Source organism: Danio rerio, chromosome 23 (assembly GCF_052040795.2).
Source record: "Danio rerio strain M-AB ecotype USA chromosome 23, GRCz13ab, whole genome shotgun sequence".
Classification (NCBI taxonomy): domain Eukaryota; kingdom Metazoa; phylum Chordata; class Actinopteri; order Cypriniformes; family Danionidae; genus Danio; species Danio rerio.
The window spans coordinates 20,145,403-20,157,593 of NC_141043.1; the positions used below are offsets into that span (position 1 = coordinate 20,145,403).

The following is a 12,191-nucleotide window of genomic DNA, read 5'->3' on the forward strand; positions in this document are numbered from 1 at the left end:
GCACACCAAATGGAAAAAAAAACTTATGGATTTACCAAACAGTATTTGTAAAATTGTAGTTCACTGGATGCACTTGGAGATATGGGTGTCAAGTGGTCCTGAACTGATTTGGTCAAACGGCCATGTGTGACTATCCTGTTGCAATATGTGTCAAAAAGTCCCACATGAAGGTAATAGTTTGATTAAGATGTTTACATTTGTTTACTGCGATAAGGAATTTAGTCAGATTAAGGTTATCAAAAATCTCTGTTTACATGGTAGACTCTTAGTCAGAGTATCGTCTTAATCATATTCAAAATGTTACACTACTGACAACAGTAATACATTTCACTAATGTGACCACATTAAATCAGGAAAACATTCAGAATTCAAAAATCTTTGTTATTTGCAACAACAATTTACACACATACTTATTCACTAATGTGACCACATTAAATCAGGAAAACATTCAGAATTCAAAAATCTTTGTTATTTGCAACAACAATTTACACACATACTTATAAAATTACAATTGTAATGTTATAACAGTTTAATATTAAATTATATTTGAGACTATAGACTATGCTATACATTTCTGTCTGTGAGACTACAGTTTGCAGTAATTGATTTGTATTTTTATGACATATTGTATGGTGCCCAGATGTCTTGTTTTTTCCTAAAACAGTCCTGTATTTGAGGTCTACTTTTAGTTTCTTATTTTCTATTTGCCATTTTCAAAATTTATGCACACCTTGGCATTTCCAATAAGAATTTTTTATGTGATAGTCCAAAATGCACATAAAAATAGGTGGAAAGAAAGAGTTGACGAGTGATAGAGAACCCAGTGGAGATGAAAAGCAATTTAATATAGTTATAGCAATATAACAAATAATTACTATATCAGTGTTTTAATGACAAAACAATGTGATTAAAACATCTTGTAAATTTTGTCACGTAACTTGCTACATTTACCCTAAAAAAACACTCAATATCCAAAACTCATTTGATATCAGGGAAATAAGTCATATAGAGAGAAGGATTTTGCTAAGTTTGTGGACTTTATTACACAAGTCCTATAAAACATAGTATAACAAAGGCCAAGCCATGTTGAAGCTAGATAAAAAAACAGATAAAACACCACTATTGAGTGTAGGGTAGTGTTTGGTATTGGTGATATGTAACAGGCATCAACAACTTGTATAGGTGTCATCTAAAATGTGCAAAAATAAATACCCAGAGCAAAATATTTTCAGGTTTTGTAAAATATAGAGGCCCATGTTTCCAATAATTCTCTACTGAATTTGGAATCTATCATTAAATGGCATAAACGTCATATAGGCTACTGTTATGATTCTTTTGTAGTGGTTTTAAAAGCTTTAGCTGCCATTCATTGTAGTTGAAACCTGCAACCAGAGCGTTCTTGAAATAACCTTCTATGTTCCCCAGAAAATAGAAAGTGAGAAAGGGTGGCTAAATCTCGACAGAACCTACAGTATAATTGCTAGTGTAACAGTCTTTCTCCATCTTACCGTGGCAGTCATCTTGTCACTTTCCGCGGAGGGGTACTTGTTGGATGGCATCACTATTTCAGTCGACTTTTTTATTTCTTCCTTCCTCATCCTGTGTGTAAGCATAAATAAAACAATACTATGAATACATTTGTTTTAATAAAGGATAAATAATATTCAGTTACACATAAACATGCATGGGAAAATAACAGGATGGATGGATAATGTGCTTTATTCTTTAACATAGAATAGAAATCATTGACCTGTCTTAACTGAACATGTGCTCATATTACGACTTAGGAAATGAGAATTTAGCTCCTTCAAAGATAACAAAATAATTCAGATTAACTGTGATGTCATCACTCTGAAACATTACATTACAACACATTAGTGACAGATTTAAAACAGTATAGATATGTATCACCTTAAATTTCCCTTGCGGTCGAGATTACGTTTACTTTCAGTTTCTGAACTACAGTAATTTGATTTAATGTCTGGTGATAGCTGTACGATCATAGAAGCCTAGAAGAAATAGTTATTCTTAAATGAATTGGCTGTTGTGTTGAGACAAACCGTCAGACCTCTCTAGCTATATGCAACTGCACGGTAAAAAAATTGTTGTTGCAACTTAATAATGTAAGTGTTCGTGCTAAGTTTCCTCCACATAAATAGTGAAGTTGTCTAAACTTAAGTTAATGTTGTCAGGACTTGGCAATGCCAGTGTAATAGGCATTGTGTAAGTTTAGTTAACTGAAACAGACAGGTTGTAATTAAGAATGATGTTGAAAGTACTTTAGAATTCAAGTGTATTAGGCATGGTTTAAGTTTAGTGAACTTAAATATTAAAGTTGTCTTAACTCATGTTGCACTGTTCATACACTAAAAAATATCCTGGTTGCCTTACATTTTTATGCTGAATTAAATTAACCTTTTGAGTCCATTGAACTTTAAAAATTAAGTTAGAACATGATTAACTTAGTTTAAGAAGTTACAATGACCTAAAAACATATGCTGTCAAGACTAACTGATCATATAACTTTTTACAGTGTACACACACACTACAATTTGCCCAATTTTTTTTTGTTTATTCAGTTCTCTAACAGAGCATGTCTTTGGATTGGGGGAAACCAGAGCACCCTGAGGAAATATATATTTTATATATATAAAAATATATATATTATAAATATATTATATATATATATATATATATATATATATATATATATATATATATATATATATATATATATATATATATATATATATACAGGGCTCGAAATTGCGACCATTTTGGTCGCATATGCGCCCGAAATTTTATCTATGTGACCTTGAAATATATTTGGGTGCATTTCTGCGAGTGCTTAAAATTGTTGTGTGCGACCAGTTTTTACTGCAAAATCTTCAGCACATGCGCAGATTCGGGAGACATTCACGCACAAAGCATCTCTAAGCTTTTTGTTTGCACTTGAAACGTGAAACGCAGCGCTCAGGAATGGTTTAAAACAGTTGTCATGTCAACTTGCTGCAGTAAACAAATCTAAGTCCGTAATGCTTGCCACCCCTTCGCGCTCTTCTTATTGGCCCACCACTGCTCTAGCACTGAACGCGAATGATTGGTTAATATCAGCTGTCAATAACTCAGCGCCTTCTGGCTTCGGATGACAGAAAGCTACTACCGCGAAAAATTGTAAAGCGCTGAAGATGAGAATGAAGATAACGCTGACAGATTTAGTTTTAGAAACCATCTAGTTAACAAATAATGACACATCTTACTAGTGATCATGTGCTGAATGTTAATCCACCATCTACACTTTTCTAAGAGTAGAAGACTTCCATTGGCTTCAAGTCCGCTTTGGAGTTTTCAGGTAACTGTTTGCCACATCTAGCACGAGAGCTTCTATTTAATACTTAATATAATCGCAGATGCTGTCCTCCGTGCAAGGGGCAGCTATATGTCAAATTGAACACCACGTAGGCTACACCATCGCAAATGGGCTTACACTGAGTAAACTAATATCGCTACTCATGAAAAAACTGGTATTGCTATTAACATGTATGCATATAATAAGGTACAGTATGTGTCAAAAGCATTAGTGCAATATCAGACAGCACTTGTGAGAACAGCAAAGTTATACCGTTAACAGATTAATTCAAGCAGTGTTTGCACGGCCGGTGAGCGCTCCGTGTATCTTTTGCTCACTCAGTTCTGTTATAAAAATGTATTTTCTGGTGATAACGGGATTTCGTTGAGACATATTTTCCTCACGCTTGCATATATGTATTTGTTTTTTTTACTTGTTAGTTTGATTAGTGTTGATTTCAAATACAATAAATATGCTTGTATAAAACTTGTAGTAACGGTGCTCATAATTGGTGCGTGCGACTAAATTTTGGCTGATGCGCCTAAATTTTTTAAGTTAGGAGCACCGGTGCTACCAAGCAAAAATGTTAATTTCGAACCCTGATATATATATATATATATATATATATATATATATATATATATATATATATATATATATATATATATATATATATATATATATATTGTAGTTGTGTCAACACATTCAAATCTTGTACTTAACTTGACTCTTGACAATCATTTTGTACAGTGTGTGTGAACCACCAAGCTTTTTATATACCGTTTTCAACAGCTAATAAACTTTACTTGGAAAAGCAGTTGCTGTTGTATAATAGAAATATGCACATTTGTACACTTAAAGTATTTATTTATGTGATACCTGAATTAATAATGTTGGATGTGATGATCGTATGATGAAAGATTGTTTGCGCAAAACAGTTTCACAAAAAAATCAGCTGATCAGTTTTGATCAGAAAGCCACGTGCATTTAGCTATTGTGTAAATTGTAGCCAACTCTATATAGCCTTTCACAAAAATAGTATTTTAAATGAATGAGAAATGTAAACCTTGCTAAATGTTCACCTGGTAAGAATAAATCAAATGAAATGATTCCAAATAGGTAAAACACAATCCAATATGGAAAATTCCTCCAGATTAACTCAACAGAATCTAATGTTTTTACAGACTTCTTTAAAGTTCCAGGACACACTTAAGTCGACATCAAAGATCTAGCGATTCACTTGAGAAAATGAGCCAAATACTTAATGACAAATGTATTGATATGGCAGCGGGCTTCTTTGTGTCCACTTTTGAATTCATTGTTTGCTTGGTTGCCATTTTTCTCCTTGTGGTTTGATTTGCTAGCTGAACTGTAGCTTAACAGCCCTCTCCCTCGTTGGTAGCTTCAATGCTGACACGTGGAAGTCACGAGAGTGGAAACGAGAGCCGACACGTGGAAATAACTAAACAAACTAGCCTGACAGACACTGCCCAATATTCAACACCAATGCCCAACTGTCGGCTTTTAGGGTATATTTGCACCGCAGCATTTCAAATAAAAGTAGAAAATCTTGTATGTGTCGTTTAGCACTTCAAAATGTAAACAATACCACTGCACAAACAGCAACTTATTGCGTTTGTAGATGCATATTGCGTTTGTGCAAAATGGTTTGTGCACTGAAGATGAGTTTATGTGCAGACACCAAATGTTTCATCAGAGACCTTACCACTAATAACCTGGCATGCATAATACACCATATTTTGAAGGGATGAAACCACATGGACATTTTTTCAACTTTATTTGACTTTATTTTAAATCGTAAAGACTTAGTTCACCCAGAAAATTCATTTATTTTATTAACTTACCCTCATGTCGTTCCAAACCCAAAACCCAAATTAAGATATTTGAAATGAAATCTTAAGAGTTCCCTCATCCTCCATAGTCAGCAACGACCAGAAAAACAACAAAAATTATCCTTAAAACAAACTATATTGCTTCAGTGGTTCAATTAAAATATTTTCAAGCTACAAGAATAACAAAAATTCTTGTATTCTCAGTGTCAGTATAGGGCGCATGTTCTCAAGAGCACAAAAACAACGACCAACAAAAACATTAAAAATCTGACAGCCAATATATTCTGCTTCCCTATTTTTTCATCAGTGTGTATGATGATTATTTTTGACAATGGTGTTGGTTATCAAAAACACAAAAAAATGTTCAGTTATTAAGTGCAATGTTAATGAGTAGCTGAACAACTTGGACTTGAATTTGACTGATATAAGGAATAGATTCAGGAATTGAGCTAATGGGTTAGGGAAACACTTTTTTTTAACATGATGTTTTATTCATTCATTCATTTTCCTTCGGCTTAGTCCCTTTATTCATCAGGGGTTTCCACAGAAGAATGAACTACCAACTTATCCAGCATATGTTTTATACAGCGGATGCCCTTCCAGCTGCAACCCAGTACTGGGAAACACCCATACACTCTCACATTCACACACATACACTACGGCCAATTTAGATTATTCAATTCACCTGTACTGCATCTCTCTGGAGTGTGGGGGAAACCGGAGCACCCGGAGGAAACTCAAGCCAACACGAGGAGAACATGCAAACTCCACACGGAAATGCCAACTGGCCTATACGGGACTCGAACCAGCGACCTTCTTGCTGTGAAGTGGCAGTGCTAACAACTGAGCCACTGTGTTGCCCAATAGTGTTTCAACGAATTTCATATTTTGTCTTGAGTTCCACAGAAGGTATGAAATGAAACTGTTGTCTGTTTTAGCTACAATTTTATATTTTTTTCTCTGTTGTGATTTTTACTGTGCAGCACATTGGTCAAGCTCTGGTTCTGTTCAATAATGCTATATGGATCAAGTTAATGATAGTGATGACAAAATTCAAAATGTGGCTAAAATGTCTTTACTATTGTCTAATATCGATTGTCAAGTTTCTCTGTAGCTCCAAAAAACTCACAAAGGCAAGAAACATTTAGCCTGCAACACAACAGTCATCAGTCATTTATAGCTTCAGAGCACAGCTGATGTTCATGTTACACCCTGAGGGTGGTGATGGCGAATGTGTTTGGGTGTCATTGTAACTCTTAATGACTTTTTCCCCATTGCTCTGGAAGGCAGTTTTTGCTCTACAGTCTATATCTGATGTGCACATTATATCTTGAGAAAAGAGAAAACCAAATGCAAACAGGAAAAAGGCAAGCCCTCCAGGTGCATCCTACAGGCAATGGCTAATGACATGCAGACATGCATGTGCAAGTACACACACACATACACACTAAGGTATTTACTACTTAACTTTTTCTATGGATCAAATTTCAGGTCCATTATCTTAGTGACAATGTAAACATTTTCTAAATGAGTTCTTTAAACACATCCTTTCTCCACAGCCCAGTGGGAGAACCAACAGAGTCTGTGAAAGTGAATAAGGCTGAATAAAATATGAGGCAAAGTCACATCAAATATCTGAATGACATTGTATAGATTAATGAAGTGTTGTGTGTGTGTGTGTGTGTGTGTGTGTGTGGACATTTAGGATCCCAAATACATTAATTTTCACATAAAAGACAGGCTAGGGCTGGGGGATATTAAATTATCACAATATTATGTTTCATATGATTAGGTATCGATAATGATTGAACATTTTCTAACGATTCATTGAGGAATAATATTTTTTATTTAACCACTTTATTTTAATTTACCTTACTAATGCAAGTAGTTTTATTAGTCAAAAACTAAAGAATTAAACACAAATTTGTCATCTTTTATGTCTTACAATGGGGATATCGATTGGTCAGTCAGTCAGTTAGTCGACAGCAGCCTCTGGTGGATTTACGCGAGAACAGCAGGCACGAACGGCACTCGCAAGATAAATTTGATTTCTCAAAAAGTGTACACAGCAGCCTCTGGTGGATTGCGAAAACAAAAACTGCAAAAAAAACTTAAGCTGCCTTTCCACTGCAAACGACATTCGTACACGACTGTCGAAATACGCCCCCTTGTGGCAGTGGCACAAAACTTTCTTGATTCTTATGGTGTCCGAAATAAAGGAGTGCGAGACCCTTATTCTCTGTGCATTCACCAGGGTTGAAAAAATGAATGAATGAATGAATGAATAAATGGATGAATTAATGAATGAATAAATGAATGAATGAATGAATGAATAAATGAAACTCATAAACCCGCAAAGATTCTTGGAGGGAATGTGGAGACAACATACAGTTATAAAAAGAAATGTTTTTTAATATAAACTTTTTTTTTAGTTTCAAAAAACAATAAAAAAACGACTATTTTTTATCACGCATGGACAGATCTGTTTGGATAACACTGGAATACATCACATCCGGTCAACTGGTCGCACACGGTTTAGTCGCAGGAGCTCAAATATTTTAACGGATCGGATAAATCTCATATCTCAAATCGGAGATGATCAGAACTCCATGCAGCTCCCGGACTACTCTCCATTGGAAATTACTTCGTCTGTCGCTTGTCATTTGTTGTGTGCAGTGGAAAGCCAGCTTCACTTACTGGGACGTATTTGGCGCTCGCAAGAAATGTGTATGGGGTGCGTAGGGCTGTGGAATTGCAATTGCAATTTGAACACTGAAAGGGGCTGCGATATGAAATATATATTATTTATCTTCCAACACCCAGAGCAAATGCATGACTGCTGTCTATGTGTGACAGTCTTACTAGCCCAATTAAGTGCGCACTTTCGTTCTTCTGTCCAATCAGAATTGTCCAACCAAACTATGCTAAACACCCACAAAAAAAAACAAGCAAACAGGAAAGAGCGAACGAGTGGGATGATGGCATCTGCCGCTTCAGAAGTATTAATAGATGAAATAATATTAAAAAAACAGCATGTCGGTAATATGGGAATATCTTGGTTTCATAGTCAAAGACACCAAACAAAACTAGGTAATTTGTAAGAACTGTTGCAGAATTGTTGCCACAACACAAGGAAATACAACAACCAGCACCTAAAAAAGCTCCACAGGCGGCTGCAAGGAGCGTCTTGCTAAAAAGTCAACTAAAAGTACCGCCAGTGACACTTACTCTAGTAGCAAGCAACAGTAAAGTACAATCTCAGAGTTGTTTGCTAATATAAGTTCATATTTTTTCATCCATTCATTCATTTTCTTTTCGGCTTAGTCCCTTTATTAATCTGGGGTCGCCACAGCGAAATGAACCGCCAACTTAGCCAACAAGTTTTTACGCAGCAGATGCCCTTTCAGCCGCAACCCATCTCTGGGAAACATTCACATACACTCATTCACACACACACTACGGACAATTTAGCATACCCAATTCACCTGCTCCACATGTCTTTGGACTGTGGGGGAAACCGGAGCACCCAGAGAAAACCCACGCGAACACAGGGAGAACATGCAAACTCCACACAGAAACGCCAACTGAGCCGAGGCTCGAACCAGCGACCCAGCGACCTTCTTGCTGTGAGGCGAACGTGCTACCCACTGCGCCAATGTGTCGCCCATAAGTTAATATAATTTAATATATTTTTATTTCCTTTTTTTAACTAAGAAGCTACAATACAGATTATGGAGCTGAAGTTTGACTACAAAATTAAATTGCAAATTAAATTGAACGCGCAATTTCTGTCAAGAAAATTGCAACTAGACAGCATCCCTAAATCGCACAGCCCTAGGGGTAGGTTTTCAGAATGAGTTGAATGATGAATGGGTTAAATTTAGTTACGAATTCACCGAGATTACTGAATTGCCTCATTTATTTAGATAGGACTTGGGCTGTGTTCTAGTCTACTTTCAGACACACACACTTGCAAAGTTCCCTTTCCTTGTTCCCTTGCTGAAATCCCCAACACCATTTTGAAGTTCATTCCAATTCATCAAGTGAAAGAGGGAAGCTTACATGGACATACCCTCGATCTTGTAAAATTATGTCACAAAAGTGTAGTTCCAAGTGCTCACAGGTTTAGGGTTCTTCTTTTAAACCCATTCAGATGTTCCGCCGTAGTGAACAATTGCGTAATGTAATCAATGACGTACATCTGAGATATCGAGATGGAGGAAAATTAATAAGTGAAGAGCATAAAAAATTGGACTGGAATGCAGCTATGGATAAACTTCTACAATATGCATAGGTAGTGTTTTTACAACACGCCAACTAGTGGTCTGGCATGCATAATACAGGTTTTTTTTTTATCCTTTTTCGCGGATCCGTACGACAAGTCATCTTTCCTGACAATGCAGTTAGTTGTACGTAAAAATGTTCAAATACACAAAGGGGAAAAGATTACACTTTTAGTACCTTTTTTGTACCCTAAATGACTGCAAAAGTCCTCTTTACATTACCAGAGGGTTCAGTTGGGACATTTGTTTAATTCATTTCATATTGATCTCAATTTATTTTTTGTATTTTCATTTAAGGCCAGTATTAAACAATATTTGTTGGTACCTATTAGAAAAAATGTTCATTCACTAATCTAACATTGCTACTTCCTTCCATTTTTGAGGACTATGACTGCAGGTGTGAGCTGACAGAGACAGAAAGTGAGTTATTGAATGAACGACTGAAAGTTCCGTGTGCAGATTCATTGTTACTTTAGGTTTGATTAAAGTCTGAGTCATTTCTATGCAGCAGCACAAAACCAAAGTGACGGCGCGGCATTCCTTCGAGAGGCCCCGCGGGCAATGAGTGCGCACTCTGCCGTACAGTCTACCAACACAAATTAGCACGTTACCCTCGCTTAGATGCACTCGCAACTCACATTCACCCCATGCAGAATTCACCTGCACTGAGCTCCGCTCACACACTTCTACTGCTTTTAAAGGGTTAGCTCACTCAGAAATTAAACTTCTGTCATCCTTTACTCGGCCTCATGTTGAACAAAACAATCAAGCTTAATTATCTTCTGTGGAACATAAAATGAGCAGTTAGACAGAATCACAGCCTAAACTACCATTTAATTTCCTTATACAGAAACAAGTAAGTGACTTATTTAGTGTTCCACAGAAGAAAGTTAAGTAATGACAGAACTTTCTAGTTATTTATAAATTATGCCCAAAGTGCAAATTTAGCAGTTTTGTTTTTTCTCATGTCCAATATACTTTGTGAACAGGACAGGGTTAATGGCCTATACTGCAGCCAACCACCAGGGGGCAGAAAAACTGTGGCCTCACTTTTTAGGACATGTGAGACACTTGTTAACAACAGAAAAAAAGCAATTCTGTACATTGTTATAAAATTTATACTTCAAAAAAACTTAAACTAAAAATTTACACTTTAATTTTAGAAATCTGCTATCTGATGGCTTTCTCCAAAATAAACTAAAATATCTGTAATAACAATATACTTATATTATATCATATAATATTATACTTCATACTAAGATATGTAATATTGTAGTGTACTAATATATATATATATATATATATATATATATATATATATATATATATATATATATATATATATATACTAATGAAAGTATGATAAATGAGTGCACTACATTATTAATATCCTGTGTTTTAATCATATTAATTAATTATTTTGTAAAAGTGATGTTGTTATGTTGTCACAACAGAAAAATGAGTACGCGCTCATATAACAAGTATGGCATTAACGGAATAAATATTTTTTTAATAAAACAGAAAGGATTTTAGAGTCCAGGGCCCTTGGGCACACTATGAAAGCTCGCTACTGTCTCTTAACAAAAAAGTTCACAAAATAAGATGCATAACTTTCCGTTATTAGCTATTATCTTGCCCTGTGAGGAAACCGTAACGTTACCTTACATTTCCTTGCACGCCGTCTTCTTCACCAACATCTGTATTTTCTTGTCAACGTGTAATGTTGAAATAATAAATTTCCCTGTAAGTCTAAACGAACAGACATTCGTTTGAATGTGCGCACGAAAAGCTAAATTACTCAAATAAACGAAAATAAGGAATAAATCTACCAAATCTTCCCCACGCTTTACTTACACAATCCCCAACACAAACCTTCAGCACGCTTCAGTCGTGCACGCGCAAAAACCTCACATTATAATATAACACGATAACTAGCAAAACAACATTAAATGTATTCTAATAACAAACATAGTCTATGTTTCAAAGCAACTGCAATATAATTAAGTTTAATAAAGTAGTCTCTATCATCAAACACGTGCAATCAAGCACTTGAAGTCTCCCCGTAAACGCGCACCAGTGCTCCGTGCAGAAGAGGCTTGAAACTTACCTGTCTTGTGGAGAAGTACTGATATTAGTTAACGCTTGATAGCAGAGATTGAAGGTGCCGTAAGAGTAGTCCACTGCCAAAGTGCCGAGGTATGTCAGGCTAATGTTTGCTGATGCACACGCCTTTAAAGCCCAAGGGTGAATATGTAAATGGAGTCTCGTTCTCAAGGACCGCTCGGTCTTTCGCCTCTACTACAGTCAGGCGTGACTTTTCCCGGGTCTCGAATCGCACTCCCTCTGAATAAAAGCTACTTTTACCTCCTACTGTTTAACCCTTTCTCAGGATGATGATGACATGTGTTGCCTGTGACAGTCTATCTTCAGCAAATCAACCATACGCATATTGAATTGTTGTAAGGACCATGTGACACTGAATACTGGTTATAAAATGACATTTGAAATATTTAGAAAACACCTATGTTAAATAATATTTCACAGCTACTCTGTTTTTATTGTATTTTTTAAGAGAAGAAAGGCTTCTTTAAAAAAAAATAATTTTAATAAATTATTTAGGTTATTTTAAATTGTTGTTTCAAACTTTTGCAGCTATTATGTTAGATAATGATTAAATATCTACTTATGTTGTACTATATTATATAC

The 12,191-nt window shown here is 35.6% G+C and overlaps 1 protein-coding gene across 17 annotated transcripts in view; it reads right to left on the reverse strand.

Moving 5' to 3' along the window:
• The window catches only part of dnmt3bb.1 (DNA (cytosine-5-)-methyltransferase 3 beta, duplicate b.1), a 90,551-nt gene extending 78,744 nt beyond the window's left edge, over positions 1-11,807 (reverse strand). For 7 of the 17 annotated variants that reach the window (XM_087305113.1, XM_087305105.1, XM_087305111.1 and 4 more), the window contains exons 1-2: positions 11,593-11,807; positions 1,509-1,599 (exon numbers count right to left, since the gene is read on the reverse strand). In XM_087305113.1, coding sequence (XP_087161239.1) covers positions 1,509-1,598 — 90 coding nt within the window. In that variant the 5' untranslated portion in view covers position 1,599; positions 11,593-11,807. 17 annotated transcript variants of the gene reach the window in all.
• Positions 11,808-12,191: the final 384 nt, after the last annotated feature.